The sequence below is a fragment of the Oncorhynchus keta genome, chromosome 30, assembly GCF_023373465.1.
Source record: "Oncorhynchus keta strain PuntledgeMale-10-30-2019 chromosome 30, Oket_V2, whole genome shotgun sequence".
NCBI classification, from domain to species: Eukaryota; Metazoa; Chordata; class Actinopteri; order Salmoniformes; family Salmonidae; genus Oncorhynchus; species Oncorhynchus keta.
Genome location: NC_068450.1, coordinates 45,146,724 through 45,172,738, shown reverse-complemented (window position 1 = coordinate 45,172,738; position 26,015 = coordinate 45,146,724). Strand labels below are relative to the sequence as shown.

Sequence of the window (26,015 nt, the reverse complement as noted above, 5' to 3'; positions counted from 1 at the left end):
ACTTCCTCACAGCCCCCCACTGAATGATTAGTTAACATTGTAAATGGAACACAAGTATGCCATATGGGTAGGCAATGAAGTCTACCCCATGGCAAGGCACTACAAGTCCTTACACAATGGTAACCCTGCCACCCTACAAGCTATGGGTATTAGAAAAGGGGACCATGACAGTTAAACCAAAGGGAAAGTTTTGGGATTTACAAACTACAGGCGACTACATACCATGGTTTAAATGAAGGTATGGATTTCTCACCCTTCCTGTAGGTTCGTGATAGGTCCATTTGCTGTCATCTAGTGGACAATTTGCTCAATTGTTGTTCATGTTTTGCTGTGTTCTAGTGTACTATGGAATATATAATATGCTTTCTTTTTCTTGACACTTCTCCCAGTCATATTTAAGGTTAGAACTACCTTTCTAAGGGTTATAATATTTCTAGCTTGGAGTTGTATTTTTATGATAACATTGCTACAGTATTTCACTTTTTAATATGTATAGTATTGCTTACTAGGTCTGTCCAATCAATGTTGTAACCACTCCCTCTTCTAATTAGGGCTAATTGGAAAAGCTTTTCAAAAGAGGACATTGTATTATTTCTTTGTACTCCCTGACGAAAGCCATGCAGCCGAAACGTGTCGGATTTTTAAAACTTTCTATTGAACATGCCATACAAATAAAGGCATTTTAATTAATTATATGAAGAGTGCCTTGGTCCTCCATTCTGTTTGATAAAAGGCACGTTTGTTTGAAAATGCAGTAAGATTTGATAAAATAAAAAAATAAGATAATTTTACACCTTATGGGACTCTGAAGGAGCACAGACACATGCGTACACGCTTCTTCTTCTATGAGTTTGCAATTTGTTGCATTACTGCCACCTACTAGACCGGAGTACTACTCCCTTATACTTTACTTGAAAAAGAAAAATTTACTAAATAAATACCCTTCCATCTAATACTAAACTCACTCATTTCAAAATGATATCAAATAAAATTAACACCACCCTACTCCACTAATTAAATATATTTTTTCATACAACATGCCATCACCCTGAAAGGATGGGACATCACCAATTAACACATCCTGTAACTCTTCTGCTGTCAAGTCCCGAACACCCAAATACCTCTCTGCAACTGCCACCAGAACGTCAATCTTCTGACACTTCCATTCCTGCAGTACAATTAATAACCATTTCTATAAATCCAATCTTAGTGAAACTTATTTAACTTTTTGGCCTCTCCCTCAGTACTGGTATGTCTCTACTACTCTCACCACTCCTCCCCCTTAACCCATATTCATCTACTTTCTTCACTGCCTCAGAATATGACAACTTCTGCTCTACACTAACCCAGGAAACCCCAATCTGCCTCTCTCGCAATGGACATTTCTGATCCTCAGCTCCATGGGCACCACTACAATTAGTATTATTATTATACAATTATTATTATTTACATACACTAGGTTGACTGTACCTTTTTTGTGCCTTTTTTGGAAAATTCCAGAAAATGATGTCAGGGCTTTAGAAGCTTCTGATAGGATAATTTAAGTCATTTGAGTCAATTGGAGGTGTACTGTGGATGTATTTCAAGGCCTAACTTCAAACTCAGTGGCTCTTTGTTTTGACATCATGGGAAATCTAAAGTAATGAGTGAAGAACTCAGAAAATAAATTGTAGACCTCCACCTCTGGTTCCTCCTTGGGAGCAATTTCCAAACACCCGAAGGTGCCACGTTCATCTGTACAAACAATTGTACGCAAGTATAAACACCATGGGACCACGCAGCCGTCATACCGCTCAGGAAGGAGACGCGTTTTTTCTCCTAGAAATTGAACGTACTTTGGTGCGAAAAGTGCAAATCAATCCCAGAACAACAGCAAAGGACTTTGTGAAGATGCTGGAGGAAACAGGTACAAAAGTATATATATCAACAGTAAAACGAGTCCTATATTGACATAACCTGAAAGACCGCTCAGCAAGAAAAGGCCGCTCAGTTCTATTTATGCTCCAAAACTGCCATAAAAAAGCCAGACTATGGTTTGCAACTGCACATGGGGGCAAAGATCATACTTTTTGGAGAAATGTCCTCTGGTCTGATGAAGCAAAAATAGAACTGTTTGGCCATAATGACCATCGTTATGTTTGAAGGAAAAAGGGGGAGGCTTGCAAGCCGAAGAACACCATCCCGACCGTGAATCACGGTGGTGGCAGCATCATGTTGCCACCACTTTGGTGCTTTGTTGCAGGAGGGACTGGTGCACTTCACAAAATAGATGGCTTCATGAGGGAGGAAAATTATGTGGATATATTGAAGCAAATCAGTCTCAATACATCAGTCAGGAAGTTACATCTTGGTTGCAAATGGGTCTTCCAAATGGACAATGACCCCAAGCAAACTTCCAAAGTTTTGGCAAAATGGCTTAAGGACAACAAAGTCAAGGTATTGGAGTGGCCATCACAAAGCCCTGACCTCAATCCTATTGAATATTTGTGGGCAGAACTGAAAAAGTGTACGCGAGCATGGAGGCCTTTGGCTGAGACTGCCGAATATCAGCACCACCAGCTTGCACCTACACCGAGGCTGGAATTTTTACTAGGATTAAATGTCAGAAATTGTGAAAAACTGAGTTTAAATGTATTTGGCTAAGGTGTATGTAAACTTCTGACTTCAACTATATATATATATATCCTAACTTCATGCATACACACACGATAACATACGCACTATGTACTCATGTATTAGATATTGTGTAACAGCCTTCATTTTGCTGGACCCCAGGACGAGTAGATGCTGCCTTGGCAGCAGCTGAGGGAAATCCATAATAAATACAAATAGCATCGATGAGAAAGGAAATCTTGAAGGCATCAAATCAAATGTATGGGCGGAGTTATGTTTCTTACACTAATTAAAGTAAAAAATACACCTAGCACTTGACTACAGTAATCAACTGCTACACTAGGGGTCGTTTGGCACTTGCATGTTGTTCCATCAAATCTAAGGTCCTTTGACACTGCACATTTAACACAGGTGATTTTACGGTGAATGCTCATCCGTTGTTTTGTAGGTGTAATTTATTTTATTTTTTTGAATTTTACCCTTTTTACTCCCCAATTTCGTGGTATCCAATTTTTTTGTAGCTACTATTTTGTCTCATCGCTACAACTTCCGTACGGGCTCGGGAGAGACTGAAAGGTTGAAAGTCATGCGTCCTCCGATACACAACCCAACCAAGCCACACTGCTTTTTAACACAGCGCCATCCAACCTGGAAGCCAGCCGCACCAATGTGTCGGAGGAAACACCGTGCACCTTGCAAACTTGATTAGAGTGCACTGCGCCCGGCCCGCCACAGGAGTCGCTGGTGCGCAATGAGACAAGGATTTCCCTACCGGACTAACCCAGACGACACAAGTCCAATTGTGCGAAGCCCCACGGACCTCCCGGTCGCGACAGAGCCTGGGCCCGAAGGGTGGATGGTGGACCAAAAAGTTAATTTTATGTCCTGATCACAACACTCGCATGCACACCTACACCATAATGAAAATGGATCCAACAACAAAACCTATCCATATCAGAACCTATGATGATTATTCAGTGGCCCTGCATAGTCCCTTTCACTGGTTTGCGGACACCGACAAAGTGTACAGTAGTTTGTCAGCTGTGGGTAATCGGGACTGACACATTCTTGAGCAAATCACTGAATTCCGTTGCAACTCTGAGTACTACTTTACTCCCTTGCACGTCGCGACTGGCAGGCTATGCTTTCTTCACTTGTAAACATCGGCTACATGTATTCGGGCATGTAGTTCATGTGAACGCGAGGCTCCTCCAGCTTCAAGACCCTCCTTCATTCTCGCACCGCAGCCCAACCGAGCAGACTGAAGAACAAACTCCCTTTCTCTCAATCCAACGGATTTGTATTCTTTAAATTCGCGTACTGTAGGCGACGAGCGCTCACCATCCTCTGCTGTACGGGACCGTGGACAATGTTTCTCTTGCAGTATAGAGGTAAGGTCTAACTTGTATTGATTTTGTAACAGTATTACATTAAGCTACCTCTTGCCTGCTCTGCTCTCACCGTTATGTACTAGGCTATGTCTGGAGCGTTTTACGACTTTCTGTATTTATGGCTATATTCTCAATAAGAATGAATGAATGCACGTTGTTTCATACTCATTTCGAGGACGACTTGATTACAGCAGGTACAGTATATTACTGACAGAAACAACATGTGAAAATCTCAACGACAGTGACCGACAGTGACCAAGCAGATGTGTCCGCGTCACTTGTATTTTATTCACAAATGTATGTAGATTCAATGGTGTAGCCATTATTGTACAATGACTATTGATATAATGTAGCATATGTTTTACAATGCATTTGAGTACAGTTGACAAGCGTCCTCCCAAACGCCTTATTATATTTGGAACTTTCATGAAATATAATACGGGGTGAGCTTTATCTGCTCGGTTCCGTTATTGTTTTTCCTAATACTATGTTTTCTTGTTTCATTAGTTAATGACCATGGCTGCTTTTTAAATCCTGTAAATAATGTCACCAGTAGCTAACTAAAAATGTGATATTTGGAGAATATTGATGCCATTGCGCACAATGTAGTCGAATCAACGACATTGTGCATGCTATTATGACATTTTCGTCATGAAATCCAATTTGGTAGCTATTTCATCTCATCTGTCACAAAAAAATGGAATGTTCCCCTGTTCTCAGATATGGGGTGTAGGGCTTTCATGAAGGAAATTGGCTCACATCATGTATGCAGTCTGACCTTTCAGATCTTCTTCTCATTTATTCACAAATGTATCTGTGATACATAATGGCTCTGAGTAAAATTGACATTTTCTCACATTCACATTACCGGGCAGGATATTGAGACTTCAAATGAACCTGGTTAATCTGCTTTACTCCTGCACTCTGACTCTGCTGCTCATCTTTTTTTGGGATTTTTTTCAAAACCACTTTTTCTCCCCAGTTTTGTGGTTTCCAATTGGTAGTTACAGTCTTGTCCCATCGTTGCATACTCGGGAGAGGCAAAGGTCGAGAACCGTGCGCCCTCTGAAACACAATCAGCCGAGCCGCACTGCCCGCTTAACCCGAAAGCCAGCTACACCAATGTGTTGGAGGAAACGGCATACACCCACCCCAGGAAACGCTAGAGCGCGATGGGACAAGAACATCCCTGCCGAACAAACCCTCCCCGAACCTGGACAACGCTGGGCCAATTTTCCGCCACCCAATGGGTCTTCTGCTCAGGTGCCGGATGCGATCTCTAGTGGCACAGCTAACACTGCGATGCAGTGCCTTAGACCGCTGCGCCACTTGGGAGGCCTTGCTCTCATCTTCTTAGTGTCTGTTATTTTTGACCATGGAGAATTTGCCCCCAAATCAGAAATGAGTGTTAAGCCTACAGTATGAATTATGAAAAGGAAACACAGCTATGTATTTTCTGTAGGGGAATTTAGTGGACTTATACTGTGCATTAGGTATGAGGTTACCCCCCCCATGATAATGGCAAGATACAAGCATTTAAAAAATTAATAGATTTGGTAAATAGTTTTTCATTATTTTGACCTCCTCACAAGATATACTGAACAGAAATATAAGCTGCTACATACAACAATTTCAAGATTTTACTGAGTTACAGTTCACACAAGAAAATCAGTCAATTGAAATAAATTCATTAGGCCCTAATCTATAGATTTCACATGACTGGGCAGGGGCACACCCACTGGGGAGCCAGGCCCAGCCAATCAGAATGAGTTTTTCCCAACTAAAGGGCTTTATTACAGACCGAAATACTCCTCAGTTTTTCCTCAGAAATTAACATACAATTCTCTATCAACAGCTCTGGTGGACATTCCTGCCATCAGCATGCCAGTTGCATGCTCCCTCAAAACTTGAGACATCTGTGGCATTGTGTTGTGCCTTTTTAGAGTGCCTTTTATTGACCCCAGCACAAGGTGCACCTGTGCAATGATCATGTTGTTTAATCGGTCTTCTTGATATGCCACACCTGTCAGATGGATGCATTATCTGGCAAAGGAGTAATTCTCAATAACAGGAATGTAAACTAATTTGGGCACAAAATTTGAGAGAAATACTATTTTTTTGTGTATTAACTGTCACTTCCGAGTCAATGCACACACACACACCTATTTCATGCCTCACCTCTAACAGCGGTCTTTTATTTTGTATTTTTTGTGCTATCGTATGTCACAGTGCTTCATCAGTACTTTATCTCGATAGGAGAAAGGTTGACATCACCCAACCCTAATTGGAAGAAATGTAAACTCTAACAGAGCCTATTCACTAGAAAGGTAACTCAGAACTAGGACTGTGATGTTGAAAGAATTTTGGGTAAAGATTGTCATTTAAATGGCCACATTTGCTTAATGCTTTGAGTCATCTTGGGGATATCAGTATCAGCTTTGTACATCTGGATTTGGGGATTTTCTCCCATTCTTGCTTTCAGTCTTTACACAGATTTTCAATGGGATTCAAGTCTGGATCACTAGAGGTGGCCCAACCACTAGAGGACTTTCACATTCTTGTTCTGAAGATTTTCCAGCCTTGCTTTGGCTGAATGCTTGTGGTCATTATCCTGTTGGAACGTAAATCTTTGCCCCAGTCTAAGGTCTTTTGCACTCTGAAGCAGGTTGAAATTGAGTGGAAAACATGGTCATTGTGGATATTGTTTCAAAGCCAAAAAAACGAAATTAAAATAATCATTTTGCCGTAAAAAAAAAACAGATTTAAGATGACTTTGGTATAACTTGTTTAGCCTATACTCTACAACTTGAGTGTGGACTGTATTATTATGTATACTGCATGGACAACTAACTATCTGTTACACTCCAAATGTATTATACATTAATCTGGGAGTGAACGTATAGGCCTAGGTGATGCTGTTGGTTTATTGATTGTTCAGGGCGGCTTACAGTTTTTATTTATATATTTTCATAATTATTAAATAGGCCGACGTTACCTTTTTAGCTACAAAATATTTCACCAATGTGCATTTCCATCTCCTCTCTCTCCTTCATTCCTTTCTCAAGTGCGGGTTGGAGAGCCCATGGCATACAGAGTTTGGGTGGAATATCACCTGTTTAGCAGTGAGAGGCTGAAATGCTCCTCAAACAGTGGTTGATGCGTGAAGTGAAACAAGTGCTCTTATAAGCCCAGACATTTTTATATGCAATCCGGTGTGAAAGCTTAGGTTTTGATTGTTGCAACTAAAAAGAAGAGGATCCCAGCTGCTACTATATTTATTTGTCATCTGCTCTGCTATAAAGCCGGAGTAGCCAACCATGCATGATTTAAGAACAAACTGCGGGAAAGAGGCCTCCATTCGCTATTCGAGTGCATAAACGGATGATACAGTTGAAGTCAGAAGTTTACATACACCGAATACATTTATACTCAGTTTATTTTAAGAATGTGAAATGTCAGAATAATAGTAGAGAGAATTATTTATTTCAGCTTTTATTTCTTTCTTCACAATCCCAGTGGGTCAGAAGTTTACATACAACCAATTCGTATTTGGTAGCATTGCCTTTTAAATTGTTTAACTTGGGTCAAACGTTTTGGGTAGCTTTCAACAAGCTTCCCATAATAAGTTGGGTGAATTGGTGCCCATTCCTCCTGAAAGAGCTGGTGTAACTGGTCAGGTTTGTAGGCCTCCTTGCTCGCACACGCTTTTTCAGTTATAGGTTATAGGATTGAGGTCAGGGCTTTGTGATGGTCACTCCAATACCTTGACTTGGTTGTCCTTAAGCCATTTTGCCACAACTTTGGAAGTATGTTTGGGGTCATTATCCATTTGGATGACCCATTTGCGACCAAGCTACAACTTCCTGACTGATGTCTTGAGATGTTGCTTCAAAATAGCCACTTAGTTCTAGTTTGTGAAATGCACCAGTCCCTCCTGCAGCAAAGCACCCCCACAACATGATGAAGCCACTCCGGTGCTTCACGGTTGGGATGGTGTTCTTCGGATTGTTCTCCAAACATAACAATGGTCATTATCGCCAAACAGTTCTATTTTTGTTTCATCTGACCAGAGGACATTTCTCCAAAAAGTACAATCTTTGTACCCATGTGCAGTTGTAAACCGTAGTATGGCTTTTATAGGGCAGTTTTGGAGCAGTGGCTTCTTCCTTGCTGAACTGCCTTTCAGGTTATGTTGATATAGAACTTGTTTTACTGTGGATATAGATAATTTTGTACCTGTTTCCTACAGCATCTTCACAAGGTCCTTTGCTGTTGTTCTGGGATTAATTTTCACTTTCACACCAAAGTACGTTCATCTCTAGGAGACAGAACGTGTCGCCTTCCTGAGCGGTATGACGGCTGTGTGGTCCCATGGTGTTTATACTTGCGTTCTAATGTTTGTACAGATGAAGGTGGTACCTTCAGGTGTTTGGAAATTTCTCCCAAGGTTGAACCAGACTTGTGGAGGTCTACAATTTTTTTTCTGAGTTCTTGACTGATTTCTTTAGATTTCCCATGATATAAAGCAAAGAGGCACTGTGTTTGAAGGTAGGCCTTGAAATGCATCCACAGGTACACCTCCAATTGACTCAAATGATGTCAATTAGCCTATCAGAAGCTTCTAAAGCCATTACATTATTTTCTGGAATTTCCAAGCTGTTTAAAGGCACAGTCAACTTGGTGTATGTAAACTTCTGACCCATTAGAATTGTGATACAGTGAAATAATCTGTCTGTAAACAGTTATTGGACAAATCTCTTGTGTCATGCACAAAGTAGATGTCCTAACCGACTTGTCAAAACTATAGTTTGTTAACAAGAAATTTGTGGAGTGGTTGAAAAAACAGTTTTAATGACTCCACCTTAAGTGTATGTTTTTTCCCCAGTCCTGTTCCTGCCCATTTCATAATGGGACATTATACATCGAAACATATTTGACATTTTATTGAAGACAAAATTAATTTGAGAATAGTCTGATGTGTTTAAATATGATAAGAGTACAGCGTGTGTAGCTTGAAGCAAGGAACAGAGTGCAAGTTTTTTTTAAACTTTCAAATAGCCTATAGTCACATCATGCAGTCCGTAATGGTTTGATTTCTAAGATATTCTAAGGTTTGTATCATTCACAACTAAATTTGCCAAATAACTCTAAATCTAACATATAGAATCTGTTTCAAATGATCACTTTGACGCTCAACATAGCCACTTCATTTGCGGACTCGCTCCAGAGTAGGAAAAAGATGCTTTCTATTTTATTCAGCTAGGTACAATTATATTCTTACTTTAAAATCATATACAATAAAATAATGGCGCAGGATTTATTAGCATATCTTGTCTGCTAAATGAACTAACCTACAACCTAAGGCATGGCGCATAGCCAGATAATATACAGTAGGCCGTTTCATATTCAGTTCTTCTGAAATACATTTTCTTAATGTTTCTTTTGACCTGCCTAAAATAATGGATTTAATGGGATGTAATGGATTTATTAGACTTTTTAAAATGTAGATATTCCAAACGCGCACACCAGAGGCTTTTAGCCTATGCATGGAGGCCTGTAGAAGCTAACATGTTTATGTTAATATAAGGTCAATTACCGTGAGAATGACAAATAACCGGCTGACAAAATGTAATGTCCGCCACATTCCCTCAGAATGGATTGCGCTTTTACATATGACTTGTGTCTGATACAGGTGAGAAAGGTCATTTAAGTTCACACCAATGATCCTGCTAATTTGTTTCACAATGTTACCCAGCCTCTTCTTACTCTTTAAGTTTAGATTTCCAAAACACTGAATGTTAAAATGGATTCAATGTCCACCCTTAAACCGCAGAGTTTCCACAACAAGAACAAGCGCTGATTTCCCTTAGTACAGATAACATACACATAGTCCAAAAAACTCAGTGCCAAGATATTTATATCGATCAGACTGGCTCACCATCTATCAGAGTCTGCATTGTTGGCAGTGAGCCAATCTCAACCTCAAAAACCTTTCCTGCCTGGCTTTATGTTACATTTTTTACTGGACCATGACCACAGTGTGCATAAAGGAGAAACATTTGCTGGTGTCAAATCTCATATGAAAACATTATACACATTTTAAAAGCTGAGAAACAGCTGGGCTCCAGAGTGGCGCTGTGGTCTAAGGCACTTTGTCTCACTGCTAGAGGCGTCTCTACAGACAGCCTGGTTTGCATCCAGGCTTTATCACAACTGGGTGTGATTGGGAGTCCCAAAAGGTAGCGCACAGTAAGCCCAGTGTCATCCGGTGTTGGCCCTCATTGTAAATAATAATTGGTTCATTACTGACTTGCCTCGTTAAGTAATTAAATTCCTGGAACAAAAGGTAACTGTTGACAACTGCATTGTCAACACAGTGGAAAGAAAGTGTTTTCCACCACTTCTAGGTCTTCTGCAAAACATTGTGGGAGTTGATCAACTGATCAGACATGTCAACCACACCCATGTGTCTTTTGTAATCGTGGATTACACCAGGCTGGTTGATCACTTTCCTATTCCAAACACCATCATTTGTGGAATCATTTGCATTGTGTCTCTCCACTGTATGGCCAATACATTGCCCCCTATCCTACACCAACGCATATCCCACTTTTTAAAGTCCTTAAATGCACCAGAAAACTGTTTCCGGCTTACCCTACAAGTTCCACATGCATTGAACCCCTGTTCTCTGTCTACCTACGAACGCACGTGATGTATAAAAGTTGTCAAACCAATATATATATATATATATATATAAGCGTCAAATACAGGGACGTCGCTAGGCCTATTTTAGGGAGGCTTTAGCGATGATGGGAGTTGGCATCCTCTCTCACATAAAAACATATCTGCAGATGAGAGACAGATGGAGAGAGAGAGAGCATGTTTAAGCCTTGTTTCTATTTTTTATTCTAACATTGTTAGTCATCATAATAATCAGGTGAAAAGAAAAACTGACCTTGGATCATTAACTCTGGGACTACTGCATCTCTATCTGTATTTCAATGTAAAGCATCTCTATAATAATACTTCCTGTTGACCTGACCAAGTTCCCTCTGTGTAGCCAGTTCAGATGTGGGAGGGGATGTGTGAGTTCTTGCAGTCAAAACAGGGTGTTTGTGAGAAAGCACCTAAAGGCTAAAAGAGATTCATAGACACAGATCCCTGCAGGGGAGTGAAAGAGATAAGAGACTAGTCAGACATACCATTATAAATCAACTTGGGGAGTGTACATTTACTGCTGAGCCTTTAGATATTGTTTGTATAGCTGTGTATGCATGGGCTTTGTCTCATGAGTAGAAGGTAATGATGTAGGCAGTGACATCACTTGGGGTTGACTGCAAGCATAATGAAATAACTTGGACCCTTTAATATTTTGCAGAACTTACTCGGAAACATTCGTGTTATGTTCCCGTTGTCAACTTCTGTCTGCAATTGCATTAATAAATTAATGATTGATTTACTTAAAGATATTGTCTGAATGCTAATTTCACCAATAAGCAAATGATTGACAAGGAACAAGGAACGAACCCCAACATTAGCTAATAATACTTTTTTTTGTTTTTACATTTTCGAAAGGTATTTACTTACTTGAATAGGTTCTCCCAGCCATGTGGACAATTGGAAACAGGGCAGCAAAGTTTGTTTGTCACCAGAGTGTTTTAGAGTATAGTTAAATAGTTATATGTACCCAATTAATAACCAGACCTTCATACAAACTTGCTATGCTGAATTCTTGACACACAATTGAATGTGATGCTATATGCTGCCATATGTTGCCAGCACGCCCACAAGCGAGTCACAATGGGCGGCCTAAGGGGCACGCAGAAATTTACCGCTATCCTGTGTACATGCACCGTTAGGCCTACTTGAAGCTAATATTTTGGTTCACGTTAGCTAGCAGTCTCAAGCCACAGAAGTAGCCAACAGTAAATGGACAGGAGGGAGTATGCCAGACCCCCCTAAAAGAGGCTTAGCCCCCCTATCCATGAATCTCTAATGACGTCCCTGGTCAAATATATATAAGCTTCAATACAGGATTAAAATTGACACACCAGCTCCGACGCTTGTCAACATAAAGGCGTGAAACTACGTCAAAATGCTGTAGACACCTTACGTAGAAAAAGGAATCTGGTTGATATCCCTTTCAATGGCCAATAGGGGTGCATAGGAACACAACGGTTTCAAAACATGAGTCACTTCCTGATTGGATTTGTTTTAGGCATTTACCTGCAATATCAGTTATGTTATACTCACAGACAATATTTTTACAGTTTTGGAAACTTTAGAGTGTTTTCTAACCTAAGCTGTCAATTATATGCATATTCTAGCATCTGGTCCTGAGAAATAGGCCATTTTACTTTGGGCACGTTATTTTTCCAAAATTGAAAATAGTGCACCCTAGCTTCAAGAGGTTAAAACGGCATTGTTGGTTAAGCGCTTGTAAGCAAGCATTTCACTGTAAGGTCTACACCTGTAAAGTTTGATTTTACTTATGTTATATATAAAACATTAGTCACATCATATATAATATAAGTCAAATCAAACCTTACAGGTGTATATATATAGGTGAAGTCGGAAGTTTACATACACCTTAGCCAAATACATTTAAACTCAGTTTTTCACAATTCCTGACATTTAATCCTAGTAAAACATCCCTGTTTTAGGTCAGTTAGGATCACCACTTTATGTTAAGAATGTGAAATATCAGAATACTAGAAGAGAGAATGATTTATATAAGCTTTTATTTCTTTCATCACATTCCCAGTGGGTCAGAAGTTTACATACAACCATTTAGTATTTGGTAGCATTGCCTTTTAAATTGTTTAACTTGGGTCAAATGTTTTGGGTAGCCTTCCACTAGCTTCCCACAATAAGTTGGGTGAATTGGTGCCCATTCCTCCTGAAAGAGCTGGTGTAACTGGTCAGATTTGTAGGCCTCCTTGCTCGCGAACAGTTTTTTAGTTCTGCCCACAAATGTTCTATAAGCTTGAGGGCAGGGCTTTGTGATGGCCACTCCAATACCTTGACTTTGCTGTCCTTGGAAAATTGTCCATTTGGAAGACCCATTTGCGACCAAGATTTAACTTCCTGACTGATGTCTTGAGATGTTGCTTCATTATATCCATATAATTTTCCTCCCTAATGATGCCATCAATTTTGTGAAGTGCACCAGTCCCTCCTGCAGCAAAGCACTTCCACAACATGATGCTTCCACCCCCGTGCTTCACGGTCGGGATGGTGTTCTTCGGCATTCAAGCCTCTCCCTTTTTCCTCCAAACATAACAATGGTCATTATAGCCAAACAGTTATATTTTTCTCCAAAATGTACGATATTTGTCCACATGTGCAGTTGCACACCGTAGTCTGGCTTTTTTATAGTGGTTTTGGAGCAGTGGCATCTTCCTTGCTGAGCGGCCTTTCAGGTTATGTCGATATAGGACTAGTTTTTACTGTGGATACAGATACTTTTGTACCTGTTTCCTCCAGCATCTTCACAAGGTCCTTTGCTGTTGTTCTGGGATTGATTGGCACTTCTCGCACCAAAGTAAATTCATCTCTAGGAGACAGAGCGCGTCTCCTTCCTGAGCGGTATGACGGCTGCGTGGTCCCATGATATTTATACTTGCGTTCTAATGTTTGTACAGATGAACATGGTACCTTCAGCCGTTTGGAAATTGCTCCCAAGGATGAACTAGACTTGTGGAGGTCTACATGTTTTTTCTGAAGTCTTGGCTGATTTCTTTTGATTTTCCAATGATGTCAAGCAAAGAGGCACTGAGTTTGAAGGTAGGCCTTGAAACACATCCACAGCTACACCTCCAGTTGACTCAAAGGATGTCAATTAGCCTATTAGAAGATTCTGAAGCCATGACATTTTCTGGAACTTAGTGTATGTAAACTTCTGACCCACTGGAATTGTGATTCAGTGAATGATAAGTGGAATAATTACTTGTGTCATGCACAAAGTAGATGTCCTAACCGACTTGCCAAAACTAGTTTGTTAACAAGAAATTTGTGGAGTGGTTGAAAAACGAGTCTTGCTGACTCCAACCTAAGTGTATGTAACCTTCCAACTTCAACTGTATATATATACATGCATATCCAATCAAATGTTATGTATATTCATACTGTGGATTCCACCAAAAGGTGGTCGGAGGCATGCTGAGGCCAAATCGAGCTCTGTTACTGCATCGCCATGCGTCTCCCAAATGTTGTAACAATGCGGAGGGTCTGTATAGCTCCACAATCGCATGATTGGTTGACGGTAGGTGAGGGTGGTACAATCTGTATAAATACAAACTCGCTTCCTTGACATCAACTCTGCATTGCTCCTTGAAGCGCAAGAAGTATGAATGCCCTGACTTCTGCAGAGGCATTTCTTGCCCTAACTTCTGGTGAGGCTTAAATGCTGCATGGCCAGAGGTCGGATTTACCATGCACCCAGATGCACAATGCACTTCTCTTTCCAGAATGCGCTCTTTCCCAGCGCATTCTTGTGTTTACTATTTGCCTTTGATTGTTAGTGTATATCAATTCCCCATTACATATATCACCAGTAATACATTTACCATTAATTCTTACAATTTTTTATCTACATGTTTGTTACTTTGGTTACAGTCATTTCTTTCGTTCAATATTATTATCCCAGTCTTCCTGTTTTCATTGTCGGAGTGGTCACATTGTTTGCAGAGTGCACAGCCTATGCTACACTTGCGAGAAACACGTTTTGGTTAATTGAATTCCATTTACAAGTTCTGTTTAGTCATTATCTTTTGTTTTGAGCGCTCCTGTCAATGTTGAGTAAGGACAAGCACGCATAGAAGTTGGCCTATAGGCTACCTGGATTGTACGCAAATGTAGGAATATACATGTGTTCATTTGGGTGTCTGATAGTATTTATGATTGATTTAATACACCACCACTAATGACCTGTGGAGATTCTCAAAATAATGTTTTCTTGACCTCAAACAGCAAGCAAGTCTTCAAGTCTGTTTTTACGTCCATTGAGAATTACAATAGTTCCTCAATGTATTTTTTAAATCTTTCCAGCTCTCTCCCTTTCGATAACCACTCAGAGTGAAAGGGAAAAATGTCATGCTCTCTTCCAGTGGAAACGTCATAAAATAGGCTTCTTATCAGTGCTAGACTTTGACTGAAATAGGTTCTGGTACTCATTTTGGGTGCAGGTACTGTTTATATTTATTTACAATACTTTTTATCTAATATTCTATAAGAGGAACAGGAGCTCAAGCAGTAGTAAATTTGAGGTGCCGGTACTCAGCTCCGGTGAGCTCCTGCCCAAGTCAAGCACTGTGTCTTATCCCTTATGCAAATAGCCTACAGCTGTGTTTGTCTCACTGGCACGGGAAACTCTGAGGGTCCAGAATATTTTATACAATGTTGCAAGTTTGCTAGGGCAAGCTTCAGGCCAGACCCAAGTTAATTAATAGTTGATATAATGTTCGAAGTCTGTTGCAGACAGGCAATGTGTTATTTTTATCAGGATATTTTCTACCTGCAGGCTGCAATGTTTCTATTTGTTGGCTTTATGTAGGCTATTTTTACATAGTTGGCCATGGCAATTGAAGTTACTTTTTCATTTTGTACCATTTTCATTTAGATTTGGATAGAATTTTGATTTAACCACCTGACAATGATTTTGAGATATGAAGACGTTATAGCCAACAGAGCTTTGAAGTGATTACGTGACATGAAAGCACAAGAACCCTGAAGAGACTTTGTACTCCAGTATCGATGGAGGTCAGGCAGTTCGGTAAATCCCATGTAAATGAGCAGTCCAAGATACCAGTAGGATACTGTAGGTGTAACTTCAAGCCACGCTCTGAGGGAATCACCATACGACGGGCACTCCAAAACAAGACCCCGACCCTGACTGTTTGTGAAATGACAAACCTCTACCACCAATGCTTGCATGAAAAACAAAAATAAGAAGTTTGTCTCCCTTAGTCTTTCCTGTGCGGGCGACCGAACGGCCTGACATGCACTGCCAAGTTCTTGGGCAAAACAGAACGTTTACGCTTACGGGGACGTGGTGCATAAACAGAAAGACTTGGAGACAAGATGAGAAAAAAATTATAATTGTTAGTATATGGTTTAAAAAAACCAAAATGTTTTTACATTACAGCCATTCTAAAATGGATTCAATTGTTTTTTCCCCTCAATCTACACACAATACCTCACAATTACCAATACAAATGTTTTTTCTACCTTTTTAAAAAATGTATTAAAAATATAAAACTGATATCACATTTACATAATTATTCAGACCCTTTACTCAGTACTTTGTTGAAGCACCTTTGGCAGTGATTACAGCCTCGAGTCTTCTTGGGTAGGATACTACAAGCTTGGCACACCAGTATTTGGGGAGTTTCTCCCATTCTTCTCTGCAGATCCTCTCAATCTCTGTCAGGTTGGATGTGGAGCGTTGCTGCATAGTTATTTTCAGGTTTCTCCAGAGATGTTTGATCGGCTTGAAGTCCGGGCTCTGGATGGGCCATTCAAGGACATTCAGAGCCACTCCTGCATTGCCTTGGGTGTGTGCTTTGGGTTGTTGTCCTGTTGGAAGGCACAACTTCGCCCCAGTCTGAGATCCTGAGAACTCTGGAGCAGGCTTTCATCAAGGTTCTCTCTGTACTTTGCTCCATTCATGTGTCCCTCAATCCCGAGTAGTCTCCCAGTCCCTGCTGCTGAAAAATATCAGATCTTGATTTCATCAGACCAGAGAATCTTGTTTCTCATGTGCTGAGTATTCTTTAGGTGCCCTTTGGCAAAATCCAAGCGGGCTGTCATGTGCCATTTACTGAGGAGTGGCTTCCGTCTGGCCACTCTACCATGAAGGCATCGTTGGTGGAGTGCTGCAGAGATGGTCCGTCTCCCCAGATTGCTCAGTTTGGTCAGGCGGCTAGCTCGAGGAAGTGTCTTGGTGGTTCCAAACCTCTTCCATTTAAGAATGATGAAGGCCACTGTGTTCTTGGGGACCTTCAATGCTGCAGACATTTTTTGGTACCCTTCCCCAGATCGAACACAATCCTATCTCGAAGCTCTACGAACAATTCCTTCGACGTCATGACTTGGTTTTTGCTCTGACATGCCATGTCAACTGTGAGAATTTATATCTATAGATAGGTTTGTGCCTTTCCAAAGCATGTCCATCCAATTGAATCTACAACAGGTGTACTCCAATCCAGTTGAAGAAACATCTCAAGGACGATCCGTGGATATAGGATGCACCTGAGTTTAATTTTCAAGTCTCATAGCAAAGCGTCTTTCTGTTTTTATTTATAATGAATTTGAAAAAATGGCAAAAAAATATTTTTTGTTTAGTCATTAAGGGGTATTGTATGTAGATTGATGAAAAATATATATTTGATCTATTTTAGAATAAGGTTCGAAATGCGGAAAAGGGGAAGGGGTCTGAATACTTTGCTAATGCACTGTATATAAAAAGTCCTGATAATACATAACAATAACACATCATTTCCAGTTCAAGAAATTGGCTGAGAGGCCTCAGCTGGTGGCTCCTCAACTTCCTCTGGCTCCTTGATCTCATTCTCTTCATTCTCGTCTTCTCCGATTCTCCCCGAGTAGCTCAGCATCAAGGGCATCTTCCTCGAAGAAAGCAATGCCTTCATGGTCCTCCTCATCCTGCAAGCCTTCTGCAGCAATGTCCCTCAGCTCTTCTGCCGTCAGTGTCCTCCTCCTCATAGACAGGGACTGCATTATGCGCCAGTAATGGTCCTCTATCCATTTCTAAACATATAGACAAACAGTGAAAATTAACATTTAAAATGTAGATACAACCCCTCCAAAGAACACGCTAAGTTTGAAAAACAGTTACGTCCAGAATACACTTCAGTAGATTAATTGCATTTCGATAGCCTAGGTACTGATGCATGCATCTATCTATAGTATTATATCTGCAACATAAATTAATTTACAAGAAAGAATATGTTCATTGTCAACTGGCTACTGTAGGAAAGTCACAAAGTAATTGAACAATTGTTACATATATTAGCCTTTTAGCCCATATGTGGCATCGTATGAAGTGGACATTATGTTGTACAATCACTAGTCTTTCACTCACATTTTATTAGATATATTTTACCATAATGGTCGGATCACATCATGTTACGACTGATGTAGCCTTGACTGTAGGCTACATCAGTGGTAACATGATGTGATCCGACCAGGAAGATGGAAGGAAGATGGACCATGCTGATTGGCAGGTCAAATGATGTCCAATGCGGTTGCAAAGTAAAAGGGTTAGGATTAGGTCAGCTCCTTTTCTCCTTGCTTGTCAGATCTCAGAAAAGGTCAAATTGTGAACCTGCCACATAAATTAATCACAGAAAATGTATATGCCATATCTCACAATCCATTGGACTTCCACAATTTAGTATTTTCACTGTGACATAACCTTTGTTTTTCGTAGATTTACGTTATTACATAATGTTCTATATAGCGCTGCAGTGAATGGGGGGAGGCTGTATAACATTTACATTTAAGTCATTTAGCAGACGCTCTTATCCAGAGCGACTTACAACTTATAACCCTGTGACGTAGCTCTAGCTCTACCTCACGCTCCCTGAGAGAGTTGCGCAGTTTGACAGACAGCCCAACGAGTCAGAGGGGTTTAGGAACAAACACACATTTTTGAATTGTTCCGTTATTCCCCTTTAAGTTTATGATTGCAGTAAAGTTCAATAACTCATCAACCAAATACTGTGTGTGACAAATGAAGAACAGAGGCTGAAACTGCTGCCGGATGCTACAGGTGCCGTGCCCAATATGTCAGATACTCAAGTGAGTGTTATTAGCTCCAATAAGTGTATTTTGCTCAATAGTAGAGAGTGAGATTCAGGTTTGCTAACTATTCATCTGTAAGTGGGCTTGTTGTTGCCATGCCTTTGGGGGAAAAAGAAGCAGCATAATGAAATTAAATCTGAGTCAGAGATAAAGAAAGCTCTTTCTCTGTGGATACCACTAGCAGTGTGGGAATGGGGAATTCATGGGTGTACTCTACTGAAGGGGCGTAAAGCACACTTCTACTAACCTGGTTATGGTTCATTCATAATGAGTTGCTTTGGATGAACATCTCATTCCTTGTCATATTTCAGTCCAGGTTTGTGGCTACCGGCTATTTGCCAGTTTTGCCACCATGTTGCAGAGGCAGTAGTATAATTAATGGTCTTGCCCCACTGTAAGTAGTTCACTAAACTTTTATGTTGTTCCATTACCTCTATTTTGTGGGTTTCCACTCTAGAAAGAACCCCAGCTTTGTTCAGTAATCAAATCAGTGATCATTATTTAAAAATTGATTGTCGGTAGCAATTCCTCCTTTCTCCATCAAAATCTTCATTCTGTCCACCTGTCCACAGAAGCAATCAATCAATCAGATTCCAAACTCTCCACCATGGCCAAGACCAAAGAGCTCTCCAAGGATGTCAGGGACAAGATTGTAGACCTACACAAGGCTGGAATGGGCTACAATACAATCGCCAAGCAGCTTGGTGAGAAGGTGACAACAGTTGGTGCGATTATTCACAAATGGAAGAAACACAAAAGAACTGTCAATCTCCCTCGGCCTGGGGCTCCATGCAAGATCTCACCTCGTGGAGTTGCAATGATCATGAGAACGGTGAGGAATCAGCCCAAAACTACATGGGAGGATCTTGTCAAGGCAGTTGGGACCATAGTCACCAAGAAAACAATTGGTAACACACTACGCCTTGAAGGACTGAAATCCTGCAGCTCCTGCAAGGTCCCCCTGCTCAAGAAAGCACATATACATGCCGTCTGAAGTTTGCCAATGAACATCTGAATGATTCAGAGGACAACTGGGTGAAAGTGTTGTGGTCAGATGAGACCAAAATTGATCTCTTTGGCATCAACTCAAATCGCCGTGTTTGGAGGAGGAATGCTGCCTATGACCCCATGAACACCATCCCCACCGTCAAACATGGAAGTGGAAACATTATGCTTTGGGGGTGTTTTTCTGCTTACGGGACAGGACAACTTCACCGCATCAAAGGGACGATGGACAGGGCCATGTACCATCAGATCTTGGGTATTCTAGCATGACAATGACCCAAAACACACGGCCAAGGCAACAAAGGAGTGGCTCAAGAAGAAGCACTTTAAGGTCCTGGAGTGGAGTAGCCAGTCTCCAAACCTTAATCGCATAGAAAATCTGTGGAGGGAGCTGAAGGGACGAGTTGCCAAACGTCAGCCTCGAAACCTTAATGACTTAGAGAAGAGGAGTGGGACAAAATCCCTCCTGAGATGTGTGCAAATCTGGTGCCCAACTACAATAAACATCTGACTTCTGTGATTGCCAATAAGGGTTTTGCAGAGGGATCAAATACTTATTTCCCCCATTAAAATGCAAATCAATTTATACGAATTTTGACATGCGTTTTTCTGGATTTTTTTGTTGTTATTCCGTCTCTCACTGTTCAAATAATCCTACCATTAAAATTATAGACTGATCATTTCTTCGTCAGTGAGCAAATGTACAACATCAGCAGGGGATCAAATACTTTTCCCCCTCACTGTACCTATATCTCTGCACATGTAAATATGGTATTGGAACTGAGTTTTCAAATATTTCCTCTATATTGTATGCATAATTACTTACCTTACTGTGTATGTCATATTTCGTATTCTTATTGCTATTTTTTTCTAGTAATAGACTGTTATTTATTGTTGCATTGTTGGGTTTTGAGTTTGCAAGAAAGGCATTTCACTGTACTTGTGCATACAACATCAACTGGAGCGTGTTTGAGATTCTCTGGATTGATGTGTATGACAGCATGTTCCAGTGTCTGACTTCTGCAGTTTTCAAATAGCATCACAATCCATCACACAGCAGTTTGAAAGTACCCAATGGGAGTTATGTGTGGTGGGTTCAGTAACACATTTGCTTTTCAAGTTCTTGTCTCACTTGACAGGCGCCAGACCGTATAGTATTGTGGCGATATCACCCCATTGAACCCTTCCCATCTGTTGAGCCAATGTTTTGTTGTAATGGAGTTTGTTGTAATAACGTAATTAAGATTCTGTCAATGTCTCACCACTCTTGATTTAATCTCAGTTGCTGTAATAGTTGTTGTTTTACTTCCTTTGTTCCAATGTCTGTGTCGGGTAGAAAACCAATTTGGGTCGGCCTGATTGTTCCACCGTATGGCCAGGCTATTCCAGATGAGTGATTCAGGAGATAACTGGGTTTTTGTGTGACTGCACTTGGTTCTGTGTGTGTAGGAAGGTGTGGCAGTCAGAGCCCCGAGAGCAGCTTGGCTGCCTGGGGGCGTCAGGATCAACTCCAGGGCTCTGTGGAGCTCAAACCACCTGATTTGAGGGAGGCCTTTGTTCTCAAGCACTTTGAAGATAAGGAGCCATGCAGGATTTGTGCTCAGGTCTCTGTAGGAAACGGTTGGAGGGTTAGAACGACTTATTCCTAGATCTCAATGTAAAAACATTGAATAAGGCAGGATTCATGCTCTGAAAGTGTATAACCTTGATGGTCTCACTGAGGAGAGGAGGATAGAGGAAGCTGGACTTTAAAACCAGGGAGTTCAATCTTCTCTGATGTAATGGAACTGTTCTACTTTCACTCTCAGATTGACAGGAAGGGGCTTTCACTCTTCCACATCAGTCACAGCGTTTTCCTCTGCCTGATATTTTAACCCTCTAGAGGGAGGTGTGACAGGCTCAGCCACAGAAAGATGGATCTGCTCTGTGTTCCAGTGACACCAACATGATACATAAGGAACCCAACAAAACATGAGTGTTCACGATACTGTTTTAGTAATTGTACTCCCATCAAAGCCTACTGTTAACGGTAGTGTGCTCCAGTAAGGGTCTTGTAGCAGCCCCTGTACAGCTTCCCTGCAACACTCTGGATGGAGGAGGAGTGAACTCTCTGGGTGAACCAGTAGCAGTGATCTTGTTTATCACCTTCTCTGCACAGTGGTCTCTCCAGAGATAAAGTGAACTAGAGTTTTTGTTGTTGATCTGGCATTTCTTCCCTTCCCAACACTGCCAGGAAAAACAATTGGAAGGAGCACAGCACATGCCATGATGGATCTCCAGAGGCGTGCAGGACACTACATCTCTGAGTGGGCCTGTGTCTGGCGCTGACTCTAAGAAGAAACCCAAATATATCTGCTGGCTAAGCACAGTAATAAAAACATATATATATATATATATATATACGGTTGAAGTCAGTAGTTTACATATACAGTGCCTTGCAAAAGTATTCGGCCCCCTTGAACTTTGCGACCTTTTGCCACATTTCAGGCTTCAAACATAAAGATATAAAACTGTAGAAAAAAAGAGAGAGAAAGAGAAAATGAAAAAGAAAGAGAAAATCAATCCCAGAACAACAGCAAAGGACCTTGTGAAGATGCTTGAGGAAACACGTACAAAAGTATCTATATTTACATTTACATTTAAGTCATTTAGCAGACGCTCTTATCCAGAGCGACTTACAATATCCACAGTAAAACAAGTCCTATATCGTCGTAACCGCTCAGCAAGGAAGAAGCCACTGCTCCAAAACCGCCATAAAAAAAGCCATACTGTGGTTTGCAACTGTACATGGGGATAAGATCGTACTTTTTGGAGAAATGTCCTCAGGACTGATGAAACAAAAATAGAACTGTTTGGCCATAATGACCATCGTTATGTTTGGAGGAAAAAGGGGAGGCTTGCAAGCCGAAGAACACCATCCCAACCGTGAACTACGGGAGTGGCAGCATCATGTTGTGGGGGTGCTTTGCTGCAGGAGGGACTGGTGCACTTCACAAAATAGATGGCATCATGAGGTAGGAAAATTATGTGGATATATTGAAGCAACATCTCAATATGTCAGTCAGGAAGTTAAATCTTGGTCGCAAATGACCCCATGCACACTTCCAAAATTTTGGCAAAATTACTTAAGGACAACAAAGTCAAGGTATTGGAGTGGCCATCACAAAGCCCTGACCTCAATCGCATAGAATATTTGTGGGCAGAACTGAGAAAGCTTGTGCGAGCAAGGAGGTCTACAAACCTGACTCAGTTACAGCATCTCTGTCAGGAGGAATGGGCCAAAATTCACCCAACTTACTGTGGGAAGCTTTTGGAAGGCTACCCGAAATGTTTGACCCAAGTTAATTTGGCTAAGGTGTATGTAAACGTCCGACTTCAACTGTATATATTTTTTACCAATGTGTTTTTGGAACCAAGTCACATTTTTGCATGTTGCATTTTGCATGAGTTTTTTATCCGTCTGTTTTATAGGAATGAATAAATACCATATTTCATATATTTTTAGTAGTGGGTAATATATTGTGGGGCGTAGCACAGATGTAACCCTCTTGAGCACCACTTGTCTCATCACATTGACAAGTTGAACATGTTCCTGGAGAGGCAGAAAGAGCAGGAAGCTGAGGGTGTGGTTCAGTGATTATGCCCAGAGAGCTGAGTTGTCCATAGAGATTGCTTGTCTGGAAAGCAGCCATCATTCTACAGTAATCAAGATGGAGATCCTAGATCTCTATGGCCCCTGGTTTAGAAGAGAGAAAAATCTCTCAGGAAAAAAAGGAACGTAATGAAAAACAAAATGGCTCTGGAAAAGATGGATGCATCATAAACTATAATGCATTATTAATAGAATAGAAGCAAAGAAGCTCTCAGTATATGTTCAGTCTACAGGGACACTGTGGCATTGAATGAAGGACATATCTCTCTCATTGAAGGAATGTTCATCTTTTTTTTCCTCTGGGAAATCATTTCAATCAAGATGAGCTAAAGTCCACAAGACTTGGAACACATTTACATCAAGAGTTCTGTTTACCTCACTGCTCAGTGAATGTTCAGAGTAGAGTGAACCACAGATCGCCGGTTCCCAGTAGCTTTCAGTTTGCTTCAGAATGTATTTGCTGTGCATCTGATTAGGGTTTTTCAAAATGTTGGGCATAAATACACACCACTACAGACTCACACTGTGAAGAGGCTTTAATGAACCCTGAAAGAGTCCAAATCCAGCAAATCATTTAGAGACGGTATGCAGGCCTTAAAGGCAACAGGAACTCAAAGGAAGGCCTGTATCTGCCTGTATACTGCACCCTGCTTAGTTAATGAACCAAAGTCAGACTTCTTTTGTTTGATAACTGGGCCGCCAGATTCAGCACATTTTACAGACCAACATTTTGTTCAGCTACTTTATTCTCTCATGGAAGAATGAGAGGTCAGCGGCATTTATGGGGAAGTGATACAACACAGGTGTAAGATTTCAAGAGATGAGGGATACAGTGCCTTCAGAAAGTATTCACTTTTTCCACATGTTGTTGTGTTACAGCCTGAATTTAAAATGGATTCAATTGGATATTGTGTCACTGGACTACACACAATGCCCCATAATGTCAAAGTGGAATTATGTTTAAAAAAATGTTTACAAAGTAATTACAAAACATGGATCCTGTTTGCAATAAGGCACTAAAGTAAAACTGCTAAAAATGTGGCAAAGAAATTAACTTTATGGCCTGAATACAAAGCGTTATGTTTGGGTCAAATCACTGAGTACCACTCTTCGAGCATGGACGTGGCTGCATAATGATGTGGGTATGCCTGTCATCTGCAAAATCCCAGAAAAAAACCTGGTTCTGTCTGCTTTCCAACAGACACTGGCAGACAAATTCACCTTTCAGCAAAACTTAAGCACAAGACCAAAGAGTTGCTTACCAAGACGACATTGAACGTTCCTGAGTGGCCTAGTTACTGTTTTGATTTAAATTGGCTTGGAAAGCTATGGCAAGACTTGAAAAGGGCTGTGTAGCAATGATCAACAACCAACTTGACAGAGCTTGAAGAATAAAAAAATAAAAGAAATATCCAAATACTGTACAATCCAGGTGTGCAAAACTCTTACAGACATACCCAGAACGACTCTCAGCTGTAATCGCTGTCAAAAGTGATTCTAACATGTATTGACTCAGGGGTTTAAATACTCATGTCAATTAGATATTTTTGTATTTCATTTTCAATACGTTTGCTACAATTTCTAAAAACATGTTTTCACTTGTGGGATATTGGGATATTCACTTGTGGGATATAATGGGATATTTTGTGTAGGTGGATGAGGGGAAAGAATACATTTTGAAATCAGGCTGTAACGCAACAAAATTAAGGCACTGTGGCTTTCATTTAGATGCCCGATGTAGTTTTTTTTGTTGCCCATATCTCTTTTAGACCAGTGGAATCAAGTTGAGGTCAACTTACAAACTACCCTGGTCTATTGCTGACGGAAGAGTTGAACTGAACACAACTCCTTAGTTCAGAACCAGAGTCTGATCTTGTCTCTTACCATTAATAATCAGTTGCGCAATACATAGATATTATACAGTTAAGATTAGGGACAGCCCATTAATTCAGTTCTAAAATGCCATCGTTGATCTCTCTCTATGTATGTGGTTCAGATGTTATCTGTTCTGCACAATACTTACTATACCAGGGGTATTCAACTCTTACCCGGACAGCGGAGTCAATCACCACCTTCCGGAGACACCTGAAACCCCACCTCTTTAAGGAATACCTAGGATAGGATAAGTAATCCTTCTCACCCCTCCCCCCCTTTAAGATTTAGATGCACTATTGTAAAGTGACTGTTCTACTGGATGTCATAAGGTGAATGCACCAATTTGTAAGTCGCTCTGGATAAGAGCGTCTGCTAAATGACTTAAATGTAAATGTAATGTTACCCTACGAGGTCCGCAGCCTGCTGGTTTTCGTTTCTACTTGATCATTAATGGCACCCACCTGATGTGCCAGGTCTAAATCAGTCCCTGATTTGAAGGGAAGAGTGAAAAAAAGCAATGGATAAATAAAACTGCCAGTGAAGTTCTCATGTTTATCATCGTTAGTGGTTCAATCTCTCCACATAGATTGAATGTTTAGGTCTTGTGTAGACTAGGGCTTTGCATTTTGTTCACCTTGTACACAACTCTCTCG

General features: G+C 40.7%; 1 protein-coding gene across 3 annotated transcripts in view; it reads left to right on the top strand.

Moving 5' to 3' along the window:
- The first annotated feature begins 3,502 nt into the window (after nt 1–3,502).
- Nucleotides 3,503–26,015, top strand: part of LOC118363653 (ecto-NOX disulfide-thiol exchanger 2-like) — a 216,925-nt gene continuing 194,412 nt past the window's right edge. The window contains exon 1 of one of the 3 annotated variants that reach the window (XM_052488475.1): nt 3,503–4,004. In XM_052488475.1, the coding sequence (XP_052344435.1) occupies nt 3,983–4,004 (22 nt within the window). In that variant the 5' untranslated portion in view covers nt 3,503–3,982. The remainder of the gene's footprint in view (nt 4,005–26,015) is intronic. The other 2 variants (XM_052488474.1, XM_052488471.1) reach the window with 2 other exon arrangements.